Here is a 27,523-nt window from a genome sequence, read left to right as displayed (position 1 = left end):
TCTACCAACCAAACTCACAAGGTGCCGGGATCAGGAATTGAACCTGGGTCGCCTATGTGAGAAGCGAGTATACCAACCACTGCGCTAGCCGGACAGCCGAATGAACTTCGAAATACACATATTTTTTTTTATCAGTGTAGTGAAATAAGGTCACTTCCAACACTTGCTAATGCATTGGGGTCTCCCCGCATGAGTTCAATCCCCGGCCTGAGCTCAGTATTTTCACATTAATGGCGACAAGGCAAAAAGAACTGTGAATGCAGGAATGGGTCTGAGCTGTTAAATGGTTAGTTTAAACCTATTTATTTTAGCTCTGTTGCATCGAAAGCCTTAGGCTTATATAAACGCTCTCGAGTCCGTTTCCTGGGCCTAGAACCAGTACTTGGTGTCTTCGGGGGAGATCTAAAGAACACTCCCACGGTGGGGATAGAACCCGTGACCTCCTGGTCGCTAGGCGGACACCATATCAATTACACCACGGCGACCTTGACTTATTTAATGGTTTCTGGGAGGGCCATGTGGATGCAAGACATGCTGTAGCGGGTGTGTCTGGGCCTTCAAACATTAAAAGGGGGAGGAGTGTAGTGAAATAAGGTTACTTCCAACCAGCCTTGCTGTTCGGCTAGCTCTTTAGCGACGTGGTTAAAGTGTCTGACTACCACTCAGGAGGTCGTGGGTTCAATTCCCGGCTTGAGCTCAGTATTCTCACATTATCAGTATCCGAATATGCTATCCGAATAATTATGCGTACTATTTTGCATGAATTGTCAGATTGATTTGAAATAATGCACTGCGACATTCCAATGGGATGATAGTTTGATTAAAAATTAAATACTTAAACTATATTTTATGAGACAAAAATATAACATTTAGCAGCAATTTCGTTCTAGAACAGTTGAACTTAAATGTTTACCAATTTCGTACACTCTTCGAGGGGAAGTAAATTCAAGTAATTAAATTTCAACAACAAAATGTCACTTCTTCATAAACAAGCTTTAAAACAGCGAGTTGGTGGTTTGCCACCAATGCCACCGCCAGGTGTTGGGTAAGACATTGTAGTATTCTCTTTTTAGCTCATGCATATATTCTGTTACTATTGATAGTTCCAAGTTTTGAGTTCACAGTAAAAAAATGGCATTAACAGTGCACTTGATAAAAACGTACCATCAAAACTAACATCTAAAAAACACAGTCATCCTTGGATTACATCAAGCATGATAAATAGTATCAAGAAAAAACATAAACTACACCAAAAAGCTAAACAAACACAGGCATCAGAAGACTTGGACCAATTTAAACTTTATAAAAGTAACCACAGAAAGAACTAAGGAATGCACACTGGTCTTACGTGAATGAATCCCTATCAAAGTCCATGGAAGATGGGAACAATAAGTCTTTTTGGAAATACATAAAATCAAAACGCACAGACAATGTGGGTGTATCAGCACTAAAAAGTAATGGAAAATTATATCAGGACAGTCAATCAAAGGCTGAAATTCTAAACAACCAATTCAAATCAGTATTTACCAAGGAAGACCCAAAAGAAAGAAACCCTGAGTTAAGTGAACCTTGTTACCCTGAAATAACAGAATTAAACATAACAATTCCTGGAGTAGAAAAACTTCTGTAAGCACTGAATGTAAATAAAGCTAGTGGACCGGACAGTATTCCGAATAAAGTACTCCGCCATTGCTCAGAGGAACTTGCACCTGCAGTAACCCATATCTTCCAGTTAAGCCTATCTACAGGCATCTTACCAACAAACTGGAGAAACGCAAACGTCACACCTATATTTAAAAAGGGCAATCGTCACGAAGCTAGTAACTACCGCCCAGTATCATTAACAAGCGTCTGCTGCAAAACTTTAGAACACATTTTGTGTCGACACATCTTAAACCATCTAGAGCGATATGACATACTTACGTCTCTTCAACACGGATTTCGTAGTGGACATTCCTGTGAAAGCCAGTTAATACTTACTATGGATGATATTATGAAAATGTATGACAAAAAGAAACAAATAGACATGGTTATATTAGATTTTAGTAAGGCGTTTGATACCGTACCACATCGGAAACTACTATACAAACTTGAAAACTATGGAATAAAGGGTAACATCTTAAAATGGATTCAATCGTTCTTAATGGAAAGAAGCCAAAAAGTTATTGTTGAAGGTGAATCCTCTTCTACATGCACAGTAGACTCAGGAGTGCCCCAGGGTACAGTGCTCGGTCCTCTACTATTTTTGTGCCACATCAACGACCTACCAAAAAGTGTAACATCACAAGTACGTCTCTTCGCCGACGATTGTCTTTTGTATCGACCAATAAACTCTTTTGAAGATCATATCAACTTACAAAAGGACTTACATTCACTTGAAAAATGGTCAAAAAACTGGGGAATGAGGTTTAACGAAACAAAGTGTTATCTCATGACAATGCATAGACAACGTGTACCATCAACATTTAACTATTCTCTGAATAACCATTTCTTAAAAAAAGTTGAAGATAATCCATATCTAGGAGTTCAGATCAGTGAAAACTTAAAGTGGTCAACACATGTTAATAAAGTCTGTAACAGAGCAAGCAGTATTCTTGGATTTATCAGGAGAAACTTAAGACACAGCAACAAAAACTTCAAAGAGCAGGCATACATATCACTAGTACGTTCAATTTTGGACTATGCAAGCATTGTGTGGGATCCATATCTTCAAAAAGACATTGACAAACTGGAAGGAGTACAACGGCGTGCAGCACGTTTTGTCTGTAACAACTACAAAAGCAAGAGCAGCGTAACAGAAATGCTTAAAGAACTGAAATGGCAACCATTGAAGGACCGACGTAGAGACCAACGATTGGTTTTCTTCCACAAGATCATCTACGACCTGGTGGCCGTCCCCGCTGACAATCTCCTAGAAGTCAACAAACGCCCACAACGTAACCATAATTCTAAATCCATCAAACTGGCAACAAGTAACACTGACATTTATAAATACTCTTTTATTCCGCGTACTATTCGGGACTGGAACTCTTTACCAGACAGTGTAGTGACATGTACTAATAGTGAACAATTCAAAAGTGTTCTAATTAAATCGTGCTGCTAACATTTTAACATCAAAGGGCACACACCACACCCTCGATAAGTTTTGCTCATAAGTGAGCTAGTTTCGAGTACCATACAGATACAGATACAGATACAGATACAGAAAACAAAATTGGCAAATGAAGCCTAGCTTGTTCTTCTGAACTGAAGTAATGACTGATGTAAACAACACGTAAGCCAGTCAAAGAAACGGTTTTGAATGATACAATAGTTTAACATACAACCAAATTTCAAATTCATCATCTGATTTTCACAAATGTCAATGCCTTGATTGGACTCTTGACTTGTACTTTTAGTTTATTTCATTTACCTAAGCTAGATTGCATTGAAAGCCTAAGGCTTTTGAAATGCTCTTTAGTACATTTCCTGGGTAAATCAGTATTCTGTGTCTTTATGGGAGATCTGAAGAGCACTCCCACAGTGGGGATCAAACCCAGGAAGACACTATATCCACTACACCGTGGCGCCTTTTGTTCTTGGTCTCCTTCTGAACTTATAGCATGTCTATCCATAGTATCAGCCCTCTTAATGAAAACATTCGAATTTTGGAACTGAACAGATACAAAAAAACGCATGTGTCATATGTCAATCTATAGTTAAATGTGTATTCTTGGGCATAACAATGAAAAATGCATTTAAATCGGCAATGTTTTGACAAAATAATAGCTAGACTTGGCTCCCTTTAGTAATCTGTTTCATGTACATGTGCACCTTGTCTCATGGTATCGTCCCTTCTGATTGCGCACTCTATGCGCATGTGCTTGTTATAAAAAAATTATATAAAGGAAAACCGAAACTCTTGCTCATTTTGTTTTAAAATATTTTTACATTTTATTGAAAAATAAGCGGCATACAACACATTTGGTAAAGCTACTATTAATCCATTAACAAACTACTTACTTGTGTGTTACGTAATTTAAAAATCATTGCATCACCCTGGAATAAACATGACCTTATGATCACCGGAAATCATCAGAATGATCGTTGAAGTAGTCATGGATAACCATCAAATAAGTTAAAACTTCTAAAAATTGAAAAACATTAACTTTCCAGCACTTCATGAAGGTTTTTCGTTATGGGGACGATATTATGAGGAGGGGCGATACTATGAAAGTAAGGAATATATGTCACTCTGATCCTGATACAGTGTGATGTCATGCACAACCTAATTTATATAAATATAGTAATATTAGAGTTATTGCCTTTTGTTTTTACCCTAAACATCTGGTAACATTATCTGTTACACAGTCGAGTTCAGAAATGTTTTATACAACTATGATATTAACAAGTTGACAGTATATTAAGTGATAATTTGCCAGTTTTTTTTCAATATGCTGTTTAAATAAAACATATATATATATATATATATATATATATATATATATTACGATAAAATCACAGTCACCTGCATTCCTTTTTTTTTTTTACAGGGGTGCAAAGAAAATGCCTGGACTTGGTAGACAAAGAGACTATACACCAGTTTACTGGGACAAATATTTCGAGCATATGCATGATGTGAAAGTTGGAGAAAATGTATCTTTGTACTTAAATTGAAAACTCAATCACTGTCTCAAAACCAATGACTTCTGTCTCTAAAAACCTAGCCTACTATTATACTTAGACACGCTATCAAACTTTCAACACCTCTTTACTTAATCTATTACTAAAAACCCAAAACCAATCCATCACCCTCTAGAACCTCCATTTTCCTTTTTTTATCCCCTAAGGCGGAGGGATATAGAATTAGCACTGTCTGTCCGTCTGTCCGTCCGTCCGTCCGATATCAATGCACAAGAACCGTAACCCTAGAGTTATTGCACTTTGTGTTTTTATTTGATGTAACTTTTCAGGGCTATATCTCAGATATCATGCAAGACTTCAATCAATGAGGAAAAGTACGATTCACAATAACCGTAACCCCTCACTTTCTTAAATAAGAGTTATTGCCCTTTGTTGTTTTGTATGATGGAACTTTTTAGGGCTATATTTTAGATTCGATACAACATTTCAACATGAAACTTCATGGGTGTGTAGAGATAAATGTTAAGAAGTACCATGCACAAGAACCATAACCCGGCACTTACTTAACTAAGAGTTATTGCCCTTTGTTGTTTTTGTTTGATGTAACTTTTCAAGGCTATATCTTAGATCAGATATGCTACCAGATTTTAACATGAAACTTCATGGGTGTATACATATCAATGAGGAGAATTGCAATACATAAAAACAATTGCCCTACACTAATTATACGGTATATCAGGAGATTTGCACCCAACCATAAACAAAATGTATTTGGCTGGGGATATCAATGCTACGAATTTGCTTGTTTTAAACAAGAACTACAAATCATACACATAGTTTCATTATGAATGGAAATTGTTTTCTTTCATAGTGAAACTTATGTATGTATGATCAATAGAAATGTACACACATAAACTTAATGATTAAGCTTAAACGATTAAAAAAAGAACAGACTTGAAAACTTCAAAATTCCAGTTGAGTTGTTATAGTAATATTTTGGTCCTGTACGATGGTATAAGTAAACAAGATGTGTTTGTGAAACACTATGTCCCCCCCATATATTTGACCTTGAATGATGACCTTGACCTTTCACTACTCGAAATGTGCAGCTCCATAAGGTATACATGCATGCCAAATATCAAGTTGCTATCTCTAATATTGCAAAAGTTATGGCCAATGTTAAAGTTTGACACAAACTAACCAAGAAACAGACAGGGCAAAATCAATATGTCCCCCAGTATAGACTGGGGGAACATAAAAAGCAATACACTTTGTGCTTGTCTATTTTGTAGGAATAGAATAATGACCTGAAACCATAAATTATATTAGAACATTACATGTAGTCAGCAATAAACCCCAACATCGCAATCTGCCCCCAACACACATACACCAGACTGAATACCTCCTTCTGATAAAAAATTGCAATACACATCCCATTCTTTTGTTGAAATTCATAACCCCCCTTATCTAAGCTATCAGATATTTCGTGTATATGAGTGTGGAACAGAAGGCCCTGTTCTTCTATTCCTGCATGGAGGAGGTTTCTCTGCCCTTTCATGGGCAGCTCTGTCGGTAAGCAGCTCCATGGCTGATGTATTTTCTTAAGAAGGATATGTATGCTTATTTCAAATGAAAATCACTAATATATGAGACCTTCTCTGGGGAAATGGGGCTTGTGCTTAACCCTTTAAGCGCTGGAACCGGATTTTAAAGGCTTTTTTTGCAAACAGTTTGGATCCAGATGAGACGCCACAAAACGTGGCGTCTCATCAGGATCCAAACTGTTTGCTATTCTGATAGTATTATTTGAAAAAAAAATCGAAGAAAATCGTATTTTTATAAATTCAGCAGACAACATTTTAGCAGACGACAAATTTCCCAGCATGCAAAGGGTTAAAGTGATGTCCCAGATTAGCCTATGAATTCCACACAGGCAAATCAAGGACAACACTTTCGCTTTTATGCAATTTTTCGTCAACTACAATAAATACTTAAACAACATGGGGAATTAATCAAATTTAAGTAAGAGCAAATGGCGTTTAAAGTGATTATTAAGTTAATAAACTGTGATAAAGATATTCAAAGCAATTTATTATATGACACTATAACAGTAGCACATGTGAAACTTTTATGTTAAACAAGTTTAATACAAAATAATAAAAACAATCTTAATACTAATGCTGTGAAGATATTGTGCCTGCATCACTCTGTATACTAGTTAAGTGTTTGAATAGATTACTTGGCATAACAAAACAGTTATAGAAAGCCAATACAAACAAATGTCAAATAATAATATTAAACAATAATAAACAACACTATTATGAAGAAATCTTGCGTTAAACTTGATTACTATTGCATAATCTTTATGTTTGTTGATAAGCTAGGTACATGATGTCATATTGTGTATACCCATGCTACATGGACAATAACTAAAAGGCAAACTTGTTAAAAACTTTATTTATATTAAATAAACCATTGTAACGTTATATAATGGTATATTCTGGATATTTAATCCTTTGATGTAAATATTTGTCCAGGCTGAATATTGAAAATTACAGACCAAAGAATTAAGGACAAATCTTTGGAAAGCTCTCTAAACAAGCATTCTCATTAGATACTAATAGAGACAGGAGCAGCTCTCTAAACAAGCATTCTCATTAGATACTAATAGAGACAGGAGCAGCTCTCTAAACAAGCATTCTCATTAGATACTAATAGAGACAGGAGCAGCTCTCTAAACAAGCATTCTCATTAGATACTAATAGAGACAGGAGCAGCTCTCTAAACAAGCATTCTCATTAGATACTAATAGAGACAGGAGCAGCTCTCTAAACAAGCATTCTCATTAGATACTAATAGAGACAGGAGCAGCTCTCTAAACAAGCATTCTCATTAGATACTAATAGAGACAGGAGCAGCTCTCTAAACAAGCATTCTCATTAGATACTAATAGAGACAGGAGCAGCTCTCTAAACAAGCATTCTCATTAGATACTAATAGAGACAGGAGCAGCTCTCTAAACAAGCATTCTCATTAGATACTAATAGAGACAGGAGCAGCTCTCTAAACAAGCATTCTCATTAGATACTAATAGAGACAGGAGCAGCTCTCTAAACAAGCATTCTCATTAGATACTAATAGAGACAGGAGCAGCTCTCTAAACAAGCATTCTCATTAGATACTAATAGAGACAGGAGCAGCTCTCTAAACAAGCATTCTCATTAGATACTAATAGAGACAGGAGCTGAGAAGAATCTTCTTTATAAAGATCAATTAAAATGAAATCAAAATTGTCCAAAGTCGAACCCAAAATGGCCTTTACAGTCTAGAATCAACACTTTTATATTTTGTTCCCAAAAATATCAATGTATGAGAAATGCTCATTTAACAAATATCAAACTTACCATTCAGCATGAGAGCGTGATTTAAAGCTTAATTAAAACGTGACTCTCATGCTGCAAGCGTGCGACATGACTGATCTGCAAAATACAAGCACAAATTGAAAAATTAATAACAGATAGTTTTCTGTACCTTGGAGTTAGACATAAAATAAATGATTTGGGTGTGAATATGAAAATATATTACTTATGTAAATTTATGTTTGTTATCTGAACAATAGCTATCTAACCAGCCAGATTCTTTTATTATATGTTTTAATGTTATATATTAGTATTGGTTGGTGTCAAAACACTCATTTTATTATGCCCCCCTTCGAAGAAGAGGGGGTATATTGCTTTGCACATGTCGGTCGGTCGGTCTGTCGGTTGGTCCGTCCACCAGGTGGTTTCCAAATGATAACTCAAGAATGCTTGGGGCTAGGATCATGAAACTTCATATATACATTGATCGTGACTAGCAGATGACCCCTATTGATTTTGAGGTCACTAGGTCAAAGGTCAAGGTCACGGTGACCCAAAATAGTAAAATGGTTTCCGGATGATAACTCAATAACGCATACGCCTAGGATCATGAAACTTCATGGGTAGATTGATCATGACTCGCAGATGACCCCTATTGATTTTTAGGTCACTAGGTCAAAGGTCAAGGTCACGGTGACCCGAAATAGTAAAATGGTTTTCGGATGATAACTCAAGAACGCTTTTGCCTAGTATTACAATAGAAGTACTTTATATCTTGCATAAAATTATGTATTTTGTATAATGTGTATCTAAAAAGTGATGTAGCCCAAAAAAATGTACCTCTTTTGAGTGATATGCTTGTTGTGAAATGCTTTTTAATTGATTAACACAACTTAAATGGTTATTTTAGTAGTGTACATCAATGTTAACCAAAGTATGTCCTACTTCCAGAGCGCTGTGTCCCACTTGGTGAAGTGTCGATGTGCTGCCATTGATCTTAGGGGACATGGTGAGTCCCAGTGCTTGCAAAAAAAATGGGGTTCCGAGTTTCATTTAATCTATTTGAGTCTTGCTCTGCGAAAACAGGGCTTAATGCATGTGCGTGATGTGTCGTCCCAGATTAGCCTGTGCAGTCAATAAATGCTAACCAGAAACGACACTTAATAGAGATATCCTTTACACAATAATTCCATAAAAGCAGTTTCATGCCTGATAAGCCTATCCTCCTAACCAGACTGTGTGAATGCATATGGCATAAGGCCTAAACAAAAGTGTTTGCTTCCACTGACATGGCCAAAAAAATTAGGGTAGGTAGGAAGGCAAATATTTTTATTTATTTATTCTTTTAATAGAAAATGTTGTATATGGTGCATCTTCTTTTCATTGTATTCACCCCACCCAGAGCCCTTACTATTTGTTATTATTTATAGTCTTTCCAATTGCAATTTCATGTGAATACGATAAGAAATATTATAAACCACACCGTCCGTATCACCGCATGTGTATTCGTCATTCTATTTCTTCTATAAAGAACTTCGAAAATAAATTAATGCAATTATAATTGACAAAAAATAATGTATCTGAAAACGACAGTCCGAAAAATTGTAGGTGTTTTGCACATTAAATAAAATGTGCATATCCTTTGACTGCAGAAAATAAAAACCAGTTACCTAGCAAATACGTAATTAATATACAATTTGGTTGACATATTGCTTTACAATAGCATAGTTTGTGGGTAAAAAACAACTTAATTATCACCTTTTAATTTCAAACGATAATCGGCAAATCGATAGTCGCTAGAAAGGTGTTAAGTGATCAACTTAGAAATAATTTATTTATTGTTACGCTTCTTTTCATTTGTTACAATGCGTCTCAAATGTAATGTCATATAATATGGGCAAAAGATTATTACATGAAATTTGTATACAGACAGAACCGATTTTGGATTGTATCTTATTATACTTTCTCTGACAGGTGACAGTGTCTCTACAGATGAAACAAACCTTTCTGCTGAAGTAATGTCCAGGTTAGAATTTCACATACAAATGCAAACTGATACTTTTTAGTCCCCTATGATGGGACTGTAGGTTTGCGCTGTCTGCAAAAAATGTCAGAATTCAAAAAGTATAGGGCCTTGTATGAAAGTTACTGCGACATATTTAAATTATAACTTTTCTTTTTAGTTGAAAAAATACTCTCTTCTTTTCCAAAACTAATAGCATGTGAAGATACATGTACCAAGGAAATTAACAGATTTACTGGAATCAGTTATGAATATTGCTTCTTTTCATTAACCAGGTTTTCCGAAGGAAAAAAACTGGTTATTAGATTGGCGAATGCGGGCGGGCTGCTGGCGGGCTGGCGGGCGGGCGGAACAAGCTTGTCCGGGCCATAACTATGTCGTTCATTGTCAGATTTTTAAATCATTTGGCACTATTTGTTCACCATCATTGGACGGTTTGTCGCGCGAAATAATTACGTCGATATCTCCAAGGTCAAGGTTACACTTTGAGTTCAAAGGTAAAAAATGGCCATAAATGAGCTTGTCCTGGCCATAACTATGTCATTCATTGTGAGATTTTAAAATCATTTGGCACATTTGTTCACCATCATGGGACGGTGTGTCGCACGAAAGAATCACGTCAATATCTCCAATGTCAAGGTCGCCACGACTAAAAATAGATTTTTTTTAAAAACAAACTTACAAAGGGGGTTAATTTTGTTTGTTCATTTCAAAAGTTCAGTTTGAGTTTTCTCCCTTTATCAGATTTTTTTTTCACAATGAAAACCTGGTTTTGTGACAATTTTGTCCCTTGTTTTTATCTTATATTGAGCTGCTTCATGCACAATAAATATTCTTGTGCGTATGCTCTCGCATATTTAATAAAACTGTCAGTGCATAAGGCAAGCCTGTTATTGTTGCATAGGATGAAAGTGGGTATATTGGAGTTACTCTGTCGTTGTGTAATTTTGTAGGTTGGTCTGCTGATCGGTCCCAAAAAAATGTGATACTACTTCCACTTTTCTCAAGCAATTAAGTTAAAACTGTTATCACCATGTAGGGTAAATGTTCAAAACCACTTTTTCATCCACAATTGTCCTAAATTTCATAATTTTTTCCCATGAAAATAGCTGTCAAAATGTAGTGTGTCATAATACTCACATTTATGACAAAGCTTTATTTCATGTATATTTCAGTGATGTTGGTGGAGTGGTACGTGAGCTATTTGGAGAGGAACCACCACCCATTGTCCTGGTGGGACATAGGTAGAGGGGGATGTTTTATTTAGAATGAAATTCCACTACATGAATTGTGATAGACTTTAAGTTTTTTCAAAGATGTAATATTGAATGTTTTTGGCAAAGTTTTGATATTTATTATGATTATCATAACTAACCAAGCAAAATGTGCTGTTAACCACACAAGGCCATCAATAAAAATGTCTTTGGTTGCATTTACTTATCTACTGAACAAAATTGTCCCTACTCAGGAGATTTGGGGGGTAAAATCAAACTTGTCGCCATCTAACAGAGGCTGTTGAAGATTTTGAAAATTGTGTATTTGATCACCATGCTGTGAAAGTTGAAATTTTTCTTCAATATACCAAGTACTGGTTGTACTCAGGAGACTGTCTGTAAAATGTGCTAATTACCCTCTGATAATTAACCTCAGAAATTTAGCAAAGTCAAGCTGAAATAAATACTGGTAAGATATTTTAAAAAAGAACTTTAAGCAAAACAACCCCTTTGTTTTCTTCAAGTAATGCCATTTTAAGCTCACCTGATTGCTCAGGTGAGCTTTTCTGACCGGTCTTTGTCCGTCGGTCCGTTAACATTTGCTCATAAACACTCTAGAGGCCACATGAAACTTGGTCAGAAGCTTTGCTCCAATAAAATCTCGTCCGAGTTCGAAACTGGGTTGTGCCGGGTCAAAAACTAGGTTATAGGTCTAAAAAAAGAAAAACCTTGTTAACACTGTAGAAGTCACATTTTATGTTCAATCTTCATGTTACTTTGTCAAAATGTTTGTCTTAATGATATCTTGATTGAGTTCAAAAGTGGTTCTGGTCTGTTGAAAAACATGGCCGCCAGTGGGCGGGGCAGTTTTCCTTATTTGGCTATAGAGAAACCTTGTAAACACTCTAGAAGTCACAATGTTAGTCCAATCATCATGAAAGTTAATCAAAACATTGGTTTTATTGATATGTCGGACAAGTTCAAAAATGGTCCAGATTGGTGAAAAACCATGGCCACCAGTGAGCGGGGCATTTTTCTCTATATGTATTTAGTGAAAACATGTGAACACTCTAGAAGTTACATTCTTGGCCCAATTTTCATGAAATTTGGTCAGAACATTTGTTTCCTTGATATGAGAGTTGAGTTGGAAAATGGTTCCGGTCAGTTGAATAGCATGGCTGCCGGGGGTTGGGGGCAGTTTTCTTATACATATATAGCAACAAAAAGCTTGTGAACACTCTAGAAGTCACATTTTTTGCCCAATCATCATGAAACTTGGTGAAAAGATTGGTTTTATATATATATCTCAGATGAGTTTGCAAATGGTCCCGATGGGTCAATAAACATGGCTGCCAGGGAGGTGGGGCAGTTTTCCTTATGTGACTAAATAGAGAGAAACCCTGTGATCGAACACTATAGAAGTCACATATTTTGCCTAATCATCATGAAACTTAGTCAATTTATTGGTTTTATTGATTTCTTGGACAAGTTGGAAAATGGCTCAGATCGGTGAAACACACTTTTTAGCTCACCTGATTGCTCTGGTGAGGTTTTAGGATTGGTCTTTGTCCGCTGTCTGTCCTTCCACATTTGGTTTGTAAACACTCTAACAATCACATTTCTCAAGCATTCTTTATCAAAGTTGCTGAAAGATCTCAGTCAAGTTTGATGATGAGCAAAATCACATAATTAATGCCATAATTTTTGCTCCTAGATTGTCCAAATTTTAATTATATTATACAAAATCCTTGTAAGCAAAGTTTGATGTTTGGTAAGGGGGGTCAATTAAAAATATAGGTCACCATTTCAATTCTTACAAAACTAAAACACTCCATATGCCAGAGTTTTGGTTCAATAATGATGAAACTTGACCAGGATGTTTGTCTGGTCAATATCTAGGTCAAGTTTGACATTAGGTAAAGATTGAATGAACCGACTCCTCTCAGGTGAGCGAACTAGGGCCATCTTGGCCCTCTTGTTTTTGAATGATCGTCTAATAAATTACCACACCCCACATTATACCCCCTATCAACCCTCCCCCCTCCCCAATTTATTTTTTTTTTCCTTTTTTTATTTTTAGCTCACCTGAGCGATAGCTCGAGGTGAGCTATTGTGATCACTCAGCGTCCGGCGTCCGTCCGTCCGTCCGTCCGTATACAAATTTGTAAACATCTTCTTCTACTAAACCATTGAGCCAATTTCAACTAAATTTCATGTGGAGCATCCCTAGGTCATGGGACAAAAGAATTGTTAAAAAAAATTTGATCACATAACCAAGATGGCCGCCATGACCATATATGGTAAAAACCTTAAAAAATCTTCTTGTCAGAAACCGCTCATCAGATTTTCAAAAAATTTCACAGGGATGACCTTTGAGGGCTCCCCTGAAAAAGTTGTTCAAAGAAATTTGATTCGTCAAAAAACATGGCCGCAGGAGCTCGTTGAACTTTGCATGTTTATTCGTTTTTGCCTATTTTGTGAAAACTTTCAAAAATCTTCCACATTTTTTGTCCGATCCTTTCCAAATTTGCACAGTGTCTTTATATCAATGAGGACACAAACCCTACAAAAAATGAGCATTATTGGTCCATGAAGTACAGAATTACCTCCCCTTGAATTGAGAAAATGGTGTTTATGCAATAAAGTCCAAATTTTTCATCCAATTCTTTCCAAACTTGTAAGGATTTAGCATGGTTCAAACAAGGGAAACAACTACGGTTTATGCATGTTCTTTTTATTACAGATTTGCCTCCCTTTAATTCATTCAAAATCTCATTTTACAGCAGAGATTCCAAATCTGACCTGTAAATGAGCCCCATATTTACTGCTGGTGCTATGTTACCTTGTCCCATTTGATCATTCTTAAGTATTGGTCTTGTAATGCTGCTACTGCTACTGCTACTGCTACTGCTACTACTACTACTACTACTACTACTACTACTACTACTACTACTACTACTACTACTACTACTTCTACTACTACTACTACTACTACTACTACTTCTACTACTACTACCACTACTACTACTACTACTACTACTACTACTACTACTACTACTACTACTACGACTACTAGTACTACTACTACTACTACTACTAGTACTACTACTACTAGTACTACTACCACCACCACCACCACCACCACGTCTACTATTACTACTTCTACTACTACTGCCACTACTACTACTACTTTTACCACTACTACTACTACTACTACTACTACCACTACTACTACTACTACTACTACTACTTCTACTACTACTTCTACTACTACTACTACTACTACTACTACTTCTACTACTACTACTACTACTACTACTACTACTACTACTACTACAACTACTATTACTACTACTACTACTACTACTACTACTACTACTACTACTACTACTACTACTACTACTACACCACCACCACCACCACCACCACCACAATTCACAGTGACAAAAAACGTATTCACACAATGGCTGCTACTACAACTTATAGCCCATATAGGGGGGCATGCATGTTTTACAAACAGCCCTTGTTTCTATGGGATTTTAACCACAACTGTTCATGTTTATCTCCGACACATATTTTTAGGTCACCTGTCATGAAGTGACACAGTGAGCTTATGTGATCGTGTGATGTCCGGCGTCCGTTGTGCGTGCCTGCGTGTGTCCGTGCGTCCGTCCGTCAACAATTTGTTTGTGTAGACAGTAGAGGTCACAGTTTGCATCCAATCTTGATGAAATTTGGTCAAAATGTTTATCTTGATGAAATCCGGTTTGGGATTGTATTTGGGTCATCTGGGGTCAAAAACAAGGTCACTAGGTCAAATAATAGAACAACCTTCTGTAGACAATAGAGGTCACAGTTTTCATCCAATCTTTATGAAATTTGGTCAGAATGTTTATCTTGATGAAATCTGGGTTGGGATTTTATTTGGGTCATCTGGGGTCAAAAACTAGGTCACTAGGTCAAATAATAGAAAAACCTTGTGTAGACATTAGAGATCACAGTTTTCATCCAACCTTTATGAAATTTGGTCAGAATTCTTGATGAAATCTGGGTGGGATTGTATTTGGGTCATCTGGGGTAAAAATCTAGGTCAAATAAATAGAAAAACCTTGTGTTGACAATAGAGGTCACAGTTTTCATCCAATATTTATGAACTGTGGTCAGAATGTTTATCTTGATGAAATCTGGATTGGGATTGTATTTGGGTCATCTAGAGTCAGGAACTAGGTCACTAGGTCAAATCATAGAAAAGCATTGTGTAGACAATAGAGGTCATAGTTTTCATCTGATCTTAATGAGTCAGGTGAGCGATTCAGGGCCATCATGGCCCTCTTGTTGAAAGATCGTCTAATAAATTATTGAATATGAACAATTTGCCAATGATGGCTTACGTTATACTGTCAAGCACTCGAATAGTCGAGCGCGCTGTCCTCTGACAGCTCTTGTTTATTGTTCTCTTAAAAATCTATAAACACTACCCAATAATATTCTGCTATATACAAACTTACTCCAACAAAAAGTGCCAAGGTTAATTAAAATAGGAAAATCTTAAAACAAGTAACATAGTTTTAAAGAGCTCACTTGCCTGTTCTTTCGGTTTGTTCTACAAGCTATTTTAATAGATATTAACCGGCAACTTCAAAATCATGGGAAAATCACATTCTTTTCCTGACACAGTTCCATTCAGTTATGTATTGCCACATACAGTTTTATTTTTGCACGCTCTCTTCTCATTAATGTTGCTGAATTGCTAAGAGCAGGACATAATTATTATTCATGATAACTACGCCATACTTCCAAGGCTGCCTGAAGCCGATCTCACATTCGCTTAAAGCGAGCCTTTTGTATCTCGATAAATCAATTTTACCAGACCACATCTATTGTTCAAATGTTGACTATTGCTATAAGAAAAACTGATTTTTATATGGGTTAACTTTATTTTACAAAGTATTCATTGATTTTGAGTGTTAATGGAATTCAAAGTAATGCCATTATTTCAGCCTCATTCTATGAAAACTGGGCTTAATGCATGTGTGTAAAGTGTCATCTCAGATGTGCAGTTTGTGCAAGCTATTCCAGGACAACACTTTCCCCATAGACTGGATTTTCTGTCAGATGAGACCCGTGAACAAAAAATTGCTTAAAAGCGGAAAGTGTCAACTCTAACTAGCCTCTGCAAACTGCACAGGCTGGGACAGCAATTTTCGCACATGCTTTAAGGCCAGTTTTCCCAAAACGAGGCTCATTTCACAGTGCTTTTAAAGGTAAACCATGATTTCCATGTACAGTATGGGAGGAGCGATAGCTGTGCACACAGCAGTGGGAGGTATGATCCCCTCGCTGGCGGGACTTATCGTGATTGACGTCGTAGAGGGCACTGCTCTGGAGGCTCTCACGAGTATGCAGTCCTTCCTGAGGGGCAGACCCAAGGTGTTCAAGTCCATGGAACACGCTATCGAGTGGTGGTGAGTAAGAGGAAACAAAACAACAATTAAATGTGTCTTATTCTGAGAAAACTGGGCTTAATTCATGTGCATAAAGTGTCGTCCCAGATTAGCCTGTGCAGTCCGCACAGGCTAATCAGGGACGACACTTTCCGCTTATATGGTATTTTTAGTTTCAAAACAAGTCCCTCCTTACCGAAAATCAAGTTTAGGCGGAAAGTGTCGTCCCTGATTAGCCTGTGATTAGCCTGTAATCTGGGACGACACTTTACGCACATGTATTATGCCCAGTTTTATCAGAACAAGACACAATTGACAAATACGCATTTCGTCAATCAAAGCACACTATACTGAACAGTTTTGGAACAATTTTTTCAAGATGATAATTACCAATTTACCTTTTTTGCATGTGTTGCGTTTGAAATTCCCATTTACTGTATGTTAATGATTATTTAAAAGGACATATCATTGGATTTAATTGGTTATAAATTAACCTCTGATTAGAAAAATATTCATGTATGCTAATTCAATCTTTTTTCTTGAGTGTGCGGAGTGGTCAGGTGAGAAACCTGGATTCTGCCAAGGTGTCCATGGTTGGCCAGATGAAAAGGTGAATATATTCATGCCATATTTAATTAATAATCATTTTATAAATAGAAAACCCAACTGATGGCCTTATGACAAAATAGTGACCTAGATGACGCTGTTTCAATCTCTGCTGAAAGTGCATATGTTTTTTGGGGGCCACCATACTTGTTAGCTGGGGTTTCCTCCAAGTACTCCATATAACAAGACCATATCAAAATTAAATATCTTATAGTTCTTATAGTATCAGAATTTCTTGCTGTAAATTGCAGCTACAATATAAAATTCATCAAAACTTTCTAGATGTATAGTAAGTTAAATAGACAAAAATGGTGGGACACATTCCAGGTCTCACATTATGCAGCCAAAGTGCTGGAGGACTTCATTAACTTTGAAATACACACACACATGCATGCGAAATGACTGTTCAATCTATTGCTAAATCCTGTTCCACTGTTACTTATGCTTGGCTCCACATACAGGGTGGATACTAATGAGACAGCCTCCTCAGAACTGGACCATCAGCATCATGCAGACCCCAACGAGGCCCCTGCCACACACACCCCTTCTGTCCCTGAAACTTTGCACAAAACTACACATGTTGATGCTATTATGGAGGAGGAAGAACCGGAGGAGGAGGAGGAGGAAAATGAAATTCAAAGTTCAAAGCCAGCCTATCATGATGTGTTGGATGGTCATGCTGCTGTTCACCATTCGCCATCAGCCAATCAGACAGTGGCAGAAGGTCAAAGGTCCCAACAATCGGACAACAAGAACAAAGGTCATAGTGCAGCAGAGTTCAAAGTTCCAGAGGTTCTTTTTACCTTTTGTTCTACTATTAGTTTAAATGTATTTGTTCTTAAGTTGTATGGACAATAATGATGTTAAATGTGTAAGTGAATGGTTCCAGTATTTTGAGACCTGTCTCATATGGCCAGTATTAGGCTCCAATTATCTGTCTGTGATTCTTGCAGCCCAAGCCCCACCAGTACACCTGGCGTATAGACCTGTCTCAGACAGCCAGTACTAGGCTCCAATTATCTTTCTGTGATTCTTGCAGCCTCAGCCCCACCAGTACACCTGGCGTATAGACCTGTCTCAGACAGAGCCCTTCTGGAGGGGGTGGTTTGAGGGCCTCTCCAGCAAATTCCTCTCATGTGAAGTGCCCAAGATGTTGCTCCTAGCAGGTTGGCTACTTACAACATGTTTGAAGACTGTTTCATCATGTTGCTTGTAATAATGAGCTCGTTTGTCTTGTCAATTTTCCCTTAATTACACTCTACCTATTATTACTAATTGTGGCAGTCCTGGTTTTAAGAACTAAATGTTGACAGTGTACAGAGAGACTTCATTGACGATTTGCTGAAGTATAAAGAAATCTCATGGGCATAAGAATGATGTGATATACTTCCAACAGTACATACTTATAGATTTCAAAGAATAGAATTATAATACAAAATCACCAACTAAAAAGATTTGTGTTATTGTCTGAATATTCTATTGTTCCATTTAAGCATTTCTAATCATGCAGCTAAGATTCTTCAAATAATGCACAATGTGCTGTATGCAAATTGCTTTCAGCAATAGTTTGCACTAACTTTCTGTGTTTTTCATTTCAGGTGTAGACAGGCTAGACAAAGACCTAACCATTGGGCAGATGCAAGGTATATTTTTCTTTGTTTTCCATACATATTTAGTTATGTTACCTTTTACTTGTTCCACTGTCTCAATCAGTAGAGAAATTCTTTCTTTTAATAGTGTGCATGCTATTATTATTAAATGCTGCCTAAACTTCAGGCCAGCTTTCACTGCTGCATAGCTGATTTATGCCAAAATAGGCTTATGCCAATAAGGCCAGGGTAGCTCCTGACCAGCCTGCGAAATCTTGCAGTCTGGACTAGAATGATCCTGCCCGCTAATGAGACCACAAGCCTAGCATGACATCATAGCAAGCAGGGAAGCTCCTGACCAAACTGCGCTGATTCATAAGCCACACATGACATAAGACCCATTTTTGCATTAAGCAGCTTCATTGTTATTGTTGTTCATTTTCAGGTTAATTTTAGCAGTGAATTATTTTTCTCTACAACAATTTAAGCTTTAGCATACACACTAATTGTTAAAAGGTTGGTCTTAAGTAAAGCAAAAGGAAATGAAAACCTGACAATTTACGGTATTTGCATGAAATCTGTAAATTTGCCTCAAAATCATACAGTTTAGACATATTCAATCCACTGGGTAATGATTTTACTGTGTGAATTATGCTTTAATAGATCTGTCACATTTTCCTTAGTACTGATAAAATGTGTTACTTCAAGATTATGGCTTTTGATTAGAACGTGAACTTCAGGCTGGCTTCCTCAGTTGGAATACTAATCCAAGGATTGCGAGTTTGATTCCAGTTGACATGAATTTATGTCTACAGCCATTGTCACCATGCCTCAGATTTCTGTAGCACAATTGTCCGTTACTGGCATAACTATGTGTCTTAGTACTGGTAAACCAGCTAACACAGAAAAGCTGTGATTAATTTAATAGACCGGAATAATGTGACTTAAATACTGCTGAAAATAGCAAAAAATCCTAAAAGAAACATACAAATAAGCCTCACTTCAGGAAAACGGGTCTTAATGTGTGTGCAGTCTACACAGGCTAATAAAGGACAACACTTTCTGGCTAAACTCGATTTTTGCTCAGCAGATTCATCCTTAAAAAAATACATAAAAGTGGAAAGAGTGTCGTCCCTCCACAGGCTCATATTGAATGACACTTCACATATGCATTAAGCCCTGTTTTCCCAAGAGAGGCTCAAATAAAACGTTTACAAAATTACTTCAGGCAAATTCCAAATGCAAGTTCTTCCCAAGAGTGGCCATGCAGTACATGAGGATGTGCCAGAACAGGTCAGTGACCTTCACCTTCTCTAGGGGTCAGTGGGATTACCATGGTAACCTGTACCAAAAATATTCAGTATGAGTGTGTTGTTAAGCCTAGACGTAACACGTACACTGCTGAAATATGCACACAAAATCAGAGAAAATAATTAAGTCAATGAATAACCACAATGATGCTTATGCTTGTTTTGTTTAATTTTATAGAAGACCAATGTTATCTTTTCAACACCTTTGTTTTTTTTGCTATAGATTTTTTGTGCCCCCGGATCGAATGATCGGGGGTTTATTGTTTTTGGCCTATCTGTCTGTCATTCTGTCCCAAAACTTTTACCTAAAACTTTAACCTTGGTTAAAGTTTTGCGATAACTTTTGCAATATTGAAGATAGCAACTTGATACTTGGCATGCATGTGTATCTCATGGAGCTGCACATTTTGAGTGGTGAAAGGTCAAGGTCATCCCTCAACGTTAAAGGTTAAATATATGGCTTCAAAGCGGCGCAATAGGGGGCATTGTGTTTCTAACAAACACATCTCTTGTTATGTAAGTTTTATGTGACATTTGATCTGAGATGGCTAGCTTACTTGGTAGTATTAAAGGCTGTCGATCAAGACGAGTCAGCCAATCTCCCAAACCTAAAAAAATATCACTTAACAGTTACTTGCATAAGTATGTGAACCAGAAATAGGTTAGCTACTTGCATCAGGCTGTTGTAATTAGTCTCAAGTTTTCAGACTCTTGATATTAATAAATTTGCTTTTTGTTCGAAATATTTAAAAAATACAGGTGTCCAAAACTTTTGAGACATGTATGTTATGTGTGTTTGTAAATTATTATATTGAAATAAAATCAATAAATCAATGTGGAATAATTTTAATGTGTTGTACTCTTCTTTCTCTGCTTTGAAATAAATACAACTTCACATCTTTGCAATCACTTACCTGACATTATATATAAAATAGTAAAACCATTAAACATAGTGCTTTCTTTATACATTATACAAAATTATCATTTTTAAACGCTGTTGGAAGAAACCATTGTTTATTACTGGTTTACATGGTAATCGACCCAATTACGCAATGGTCGATTGCCCTCAGGCATTCATCTGCCAGGTTTTATGACTTTAATCCTGTTGTAAAAACACATTATTGAAGGGTAACCAGATAAGCAAAACATGGCCGAACTTGGTTATATAGCGGTGTAAAATTGACTGTCCTCAAATTTAGAGTTTTTAATTATGGATGAAAATCGGTATGTTCGAAAATGTAGATTGTCAGAAAACTTAGAGTTATTTCAGTAACCTTAATTAGGAAAGGTGTGAATAGGTTTACTTACATTGAAAGAATATTGTTTTTAAAAAATAGTTCAAAATGTTTTTTATGTATTCATTTTATAACTGGACCTTTTTAAATGATGTTTTCCAGGTGGCGGAAGCGCTGGCTACGTTTCTGACCAGATACAAAATGGCTCAGGCAACTGCAAACTTTGAACCGTATGTTACTACATGGAGCTATTTTTTATATGAGCTGCTTTCTGGGAAAAAACAGGGCTTATTGCGTGTGCATCATGTATCATCCCTTAATGCTCAGGCTAATCACTGATAATAGTTTTTTTCGCTTTTATATAATATTTCGATTAAAGGTAGTCACTGCTAAACGACAATCCAATCTAGGCAGACAGTGGCGTCCTTGACTAGCCTGTGCGCACGACACAAACTCATCTCATCATCGCCTGTAGTTTTTGTGTGGGCTTCTGCATCCATTCCTCCCTGGTTGTCCAAAATGCTTCCGAGATGGTTGAAGCTATCCACCTCCTCCAGATCCTCGCCTTGGAATGTGATGTGTGTGTGTCATTAGATGCGTTGTCTCAAACACCTTGCTCTTCCTTATAGTGATGCAAATTCTAGAGTTGTCTGATATAATGTTTCCTTACATATGTTGTGGAGTGAGAAAATAGAGCCACATTGTAAGCAAAGTGGAGGTGGTTCAGCTGTAACCAGACTGTCCACTGGATTCTGTTCAGCTTCTGATCCGTTGAGGTCTTTATGACCCAGTCTATTGCCAACAGGACCTGGAAAGGTGAGAGTAAGCAGCCTTGCCTCACTCCGGTTCTCACTTTTAAGGCGCCGGTGAGCTGACTGCCATAAACGATTTTGCAGGTCATCCCTTCATAAGACTGTCTGATAATGTTTGTGATCTTTTCTGTGCTAAATCAGCAGTGATGATGGTCTTCGGCCTGACGGCTTGTTGATTCTGGCTTTCACTGTCCAGCGTCATACGCCTCCAGCTGCAGGTCCACCTTCTCCCAGATCTGTGATGTCTGTTGTTATTCTGTTTGGCGTTTCTGAAGCAATAAGGTTTAAACAAGGTAGGGTAGCTAGCCCTATGCCCAACCCTCCTACTATTTCAGTGCGGGCTTTGGATCATCTTTGCAGAGTTACTACACAGGCTAATCTTGGATGATACTTTACTCAAATGCTTAAACTCTTTCAGTGCTGGAACCGAATTTTTAAGGCCTTTGCAAACGGTTCGGATCCAGATGAGACGCCACAGAACGTGGCGTCTCATCAGGATCCAAACTGTTTGCTATTCTTATAGTATTCTTTGAAAAAATCGAAGAAAATGCTAAATTTAGAAATTCAGCAGACGACATTTTAGCAGACGACAAATTTCCCAGCATGCATAGGGTTAAGCCCAGTTTTCCCAGAGCGAGGCTCGTGTATATTTGTTGCTGCTTTGATCTGTTGCATTATTGAAGCAAAATGCTTCATATAATTGATAAACAAAAACATTTGAAATCCTAAAAACAAAAAGGAAGTTTGATACAAATCATGATCATCTTTCATATATAAACAGGTTCATTTCCAGATAGCATGTTTCAATTGTTTTATCAGCACTTGTTTGATTCTGCTGTTACAGTTGTTTTGAAGGTAAAATAAAGTTGAACAATTGTAAATTGACCATAGCTGCTGACCTGTTTTTAAAATGCATTGGCCAAGCTATTTAAATCAAACATATTTTGACCGTTATTAAATAAGATGTGTTATATATTGTTGATGTGTTTATTATTTTCAGTATGTTCCCAGGCTGTTGAGAAGTGACAGAAAATCCTGAAGTCTTGTCTGAAGCTTTGGTTCCCGCATATGGCGTACAACCCATTTTTGCATGAGGTTGTTGAAAGTATATGCACAGAGTGCTTAGTTAAAACCATTTGGCGGTTGTGTCTTACAGTTGTCCATAAATCGAGTTTGTTACATGCACAAGCCTTGCTTGAACACAATGTTTTGTGCTATTTGTACTTATATATAAGTATAAGAAATGTTGTTTGTTCCAGTTGATATTTATTGCATTTTTTGGGAAAGCTGAGCACATATTTTACATTTGGAGATAGGTATGTTACTATTTATTGTTTCATTTTTCATGCTTAACAGATCTTGAATATTTTTCAAAAATCACTGTAAAAATGTGTTCAATTAATAAGATAACTAATTGAGCATAATAAAGCAATATGAATGAATCTTAGTTTTATAATCTTTTCTCTCAGCTGACCAAGGAATTGTTGTGCAGGATTTCAATAATGAACTATATTATTTCAGTATTATATTTTATTGTACTACTTTATTTATTGTTTATTATCATATTTTAACAAAGGTAATTCCTGGCCTTTGTGAGTAATACTGTTTTAAGGCAATTTACTCAATTACTGAATAAAATTTTAACTATGTGATTTAATATAAAAAATACACGTGAGTTAACATGTTCTTGATTTAACAAAATTTTCTGGTACAGATGTCCAAACCTTTCTGTCCCTCCTGATCAAGTTAAAAACCCTTTATTTCACAAATATCTGTATTCAAAATAGGAGATTTGATTGAAGTGCAATAAGCATGCTGCAGCTGTCACATTGATCACAATGACATGTACTAACTTTCATTTGACATGCTTACAACTGTTTTTAACAACTAAATATAGCATCACTCAAATTAAAAAGCATGGATTACAACAAAGGGATAATCCAGAAGTATAAATCCAACAAACTGTGAACAAGCGTATCATTATAAGTCAATTACTCAATGCAAGTGTTAAAATAGGAACTTTATAATATGCCTGTTTGTTTCTTAGGATTAAATGAATCACACAACTTAAGAAGGTAAAAATCTGCCCTTGTTATGATTCTAATACCAAAGTGTTAATAATTTTAATTATGATAATTGTAATAATTCTTAACAATTAGGGGAAACAATTTCTGTTTTAATTATGCACTCTGTTTATGGTGTAAAAATCAAATATTTTACTGAATAATTGAATTGTATACTCTATGTATTCAAAGATCTATCAATGAACATATAGATCTTTGGTATTTTGTATAACAGAAAATAACCATTTGAATGGTACAGTTTGTTCCAAATCATTACGTAATAGCTAACAGTTTAAACGTGCCATAGTTTTCTGTGAAGTGAACCTCTGATTAGACTTCATGTGCAACACTTTAGCAGGGTAATTGTTATCAGTTTGACGTGCAACAATTTGTGTTAGTTGGGGCCTAATCAAATAAAGTGTACTAATATGGTTAAAGCGAAACTTTGTTAACGTCAAAGGTCACATTTATTTCACAATCACGAAACTTGCTCATAGAATTTGTCTTAATGATATCTCAACTGAGTTAAAAAGATCTGGTCCATTAAAAAATGTTGCTGACAGGGGAGTAAGTATGGTCCCTTGGGGTCTGAGGTGAGGGTCCAAGGTCCGTTGGGCCTTTTTTTAGCTCACCTGATTGCTCAGATGAGCTTTTGTGACCGGTCTTTGTCAGTCGTCTTTCCGTCCGTCCGTCCACATTTGTTTGTAAACACTCAAGAGGCCACATTTATTGTCAGATCTTCATGAAACTTGGTCAGGAGCTTAGTCCCAATGAAATCTCAGTCGAGTTCGAAACTGGGTCGTGCCGGGTCAAAAACTAGGTCGCTAGGTCAAAAAAAAAGAAAAAAATTGTAAGAACTGTTGAAGTCACATTACATGCCCAACTGCATGTAACTTTGTCAAAATGTTTGTCTTAATGATATGTTGGTTGAGTTCAAAAGTGGTACCGGTCCGTTGAAAAACATGGCCGCCAGTGGGCGGGGCAGTTTTCCTTATTTGTCTAGAGAAAAACCTTGTAAACACTCTAGAAGTCACAATTTTTTCCCAATAATCATGAAAGTTGGTCAAAACATTGGTTTTATTGATATCTCGGACGAGTTTGAAAATGGTCCAGATAGGTGAAAAAACAAGGCCGCCAGTGGGCGGGGCATTTTTCTCTATTTGTATATAGTGAAAAGATGTGAACACTCTAGAAATCACATTTTGGCCCAATTTTAATGAACTTTGGTCAGAACATTTGTTTCCTTGATATGAGAGTTAAGTTCGAAAATGGTTCCAGTCAGTTGAATAACATGGCTGCCGGGGGGGGGGGGGGGGCAGTTTTCCTTATTTTGCTATAGAGAAACCTTGTAAACACTCTAGAAGTCACAATTTTTGCCCAATCATCATGAAAGTTTGTCAAAACATTGGTTTTATTGATATCTCGGACGAGTTCGAAAATTGTCCAGATCAGTGAAAAAACATGGCCGCCAGTGGGTGGGGAATTTTTCTCTATATGTATATAGCGAAAAGATGTGAACACTCTAGAAGTCACATTTTTGCCCAATTTTCATGAAATTTGGTCAGGACATTTGTTGAAAAACGGTTCCGGTCAGTTGAATAACATGGTTGCCTGGGGGGAGGGGCAGTTTACCTTATTTGGCTATAGAGAAACCCTGTAAACACTCTAGAAGTCACAATTGTTGCCCAATCATCATGAAAGTTGGTCAAAACATTGGTTTAATTGATATCTCTGACGAGTTTGAAAATGGTCCAGATCGGTGAAAAAACATGGCCGCCAGTGGGCGGGGCTTTTTTCTCTATATGTATATAGTGAAAAGATGTGAACACTCTAGAAGTCACATTGTTGGCCCAATTTTTATGAAATTTGGTCAGACCATTTGTTTCCTTGATATGAGAGTTGAGTTCGAAAATGGTTCCGTTCAGTTGAATAACATGGCTGCCGGGGGTTGCAGTTTTCCGTATTTTGCTATAGAGAAACCTTGTAAACACTCTAGAAGTCACAATTTTTGCCCAATCATCATGAAAGTTCGTGGAAACATTGGTTTAATTGATATCTCGGACAAGTTCGAAAATGGTCCAGATCGGTGAAAAAACATGGCCGCCAGTGGGTGGGGCATTTTTCTCTATATGTATATAGTGAAAACATGTGTACACTCTAGAAGTCACATTTTTGGCACAATTTTCATGAAATTTGGTCAGAATATTTGTTTCCTTGATATGAGAGTTGAGTTCAAAAATGTTTACGGTCAGTTGAATAACATGGCTGCTGGGGGGGGGGGGGGCAGTTTTCTTATAATTATACATAGTAAAAAAAAAGCGTGTGAACACTCTAGAAGTCTATTTTTTTGCCCAATCATCATGAAACTTGTTGAAAAGATTGGTTTTATATATATCACATAATTAATGCCATAATTAATGCCTTTAGATTCTCCAAATTTTCATTATATTATACAAAATCCTTGTAAACACTCTAGAGGTCACAATTTTGTTTCAGATTTTATGAATCTTGGTCATAATATTTATTTTTGTAAGCAAAGTTTGATGTTTGGTAAGGGGGGTCGACTCAAAATATAGGTCACCAGGTGAAATTTTACAAAAACAAAAACACTCCATATGCCAGAGTTTTGGTTCAATAATGATGAAACTTGACCAGGATATTTGTCTGGACCATATCTAGGTCAAGTTTGACGTTTGGTAAAGATTGAATGAACCGACTCCTCTCAGGTGAGCGAACTAGGGCCATCTTGGCCCTCTTGTTTATTGTGGTTTTGGAGATTTGCACTGATGATGTGTTATCATATTTTTAATTTGACAAACATAAAACTTGTTTGTTCATTGTTGAATGAAAATAACACAAACGTTTTAAGCAAGTTAGATTATGTTTTAGTGAAAACTACAAATATTGTTGTTAAATCATATTACTTTTTGTTTATAATATTATTTGCGTGTGTTTTACTGAGTTCACAAAAATCATACAAGTCACAGTCTTCATACGCATGCAATCACATTTTTACTATGATGTTTGTATATATTTTAACAATAGTTGCATAATTCAAGGTCCGGTTTGATGCATTCATTGTTGTATACGCAACCGTTGTGTGCATTTTGTTGTTGTATATCAAATGTTTGCTTCCAGAAGTTGAAAATCTTCTTAGCTTACAATATTTTGCTGTGTAAATAAAAGCACATATTTGATACAGAAATGCCTTTTTAAAAGGCAAAAATAAAATTTCCCCTTGTTGA

At 36.6% G+C, this 27,523-nt stretch overlaps 2 protein-coding genes across 3 annotated transcripts in view; one reads left to right on the top strand and one right to left on the bottom strand.

The window, feature by feature from the left end:
• The window catches only part of LOC127876770 (N-acetylglucosamine-6-phosphate deacetylase-like), a 24,107-nt gene extending 23,003 nt beyond the window's left edge, over nucleotides 1-1,104 (bottom strand). The window contains exon 1 of one of the 2 annotated variants that reach the window (XM_052422239.1): nucleotides 914-1,104. The gene's annotated coding sequence lies outside the window, so the exon portion shown is untranslated. Of the gene's footprint in view, nucleotides 1-599; nucleotides 699-913 lie in introns of those variants that run through there. The other variant, XM_052422240.1, reaches the window with a different exon arrangement.
• On the top strand, nucleotides 771-27,523 carry LOC127876767 (protein phosphatase methylesterase 1-like). The gene is made up of 14 exons (XM_052422236.1): nucleotides 771-1,045; nucleotides 4,533-4,635; nucleotides 6,103-6,195; nucleotides 8,934-8,991; nucleotides 9,957-10,008; nucleotides 11,181-11,249; nucleotides 16,508-16,684; nucleotides 17,208-17,273; nucleotides 17,731-18,061; nucleotides 18,309-18,435; nucleotides 18,868-18,912; nucleotides 20,087-20,151; nucleotides 21,566-21,633; nucleotides 23,216-27,523. Exons 1-14 carry the CDS (start codon nucleotides 972-974, stop codon nucleotides 23,232-23,234), a joined length of 1,347 nt encoding a protein of 448 aa, XP_052278196.1. The 5' UTR covers nucleotides 771-971; the 3' UTR covers nucleotides 23,235-27,523.

Source organism: Dreissena polymorpha, chromosome 4 (genome assembly GCF_020536995.1).
Source record: "Dreissena polymorpha isolate Duluth1 chromosome 4, UMN_Dpol_1.0, whole genome shotgun sequence".
NCBI lineage: Eukaryota > Metazoa > Mollusca > Bivalvia > Myida > Dreissenidae > Dreissena > Dreissena polymorpha.
The sequence above is the reverse complement of the archived record's forward strand: the minus strand, read 5'-3'. Positions and strand labels throughout refer to the sequence as shown.

Coding starts and splice junctions, on each gene's coding strand:
- LOC127876767 (XM_052422236.1), top strand. CDS start 972: ATGTCACTTCTTCATAAACAAGCTTTAAAACAGCGAGTTGGTGGTTTG. Junction 11,250..16,507: donor ATTGTCCTGGTGGGACATAG/GTAGAGGGGGAT, acceptor TTCCATGTACAG/TATGGGAGGAGCGATAGCTG. Junction 16,685..17,207: donor GAACACGCTATCGAGTGGTG/GTGAGTAAGAGG, acceptor TTTTTTCTTGAG/TGTGCGGAGTGGTCAGGTGA.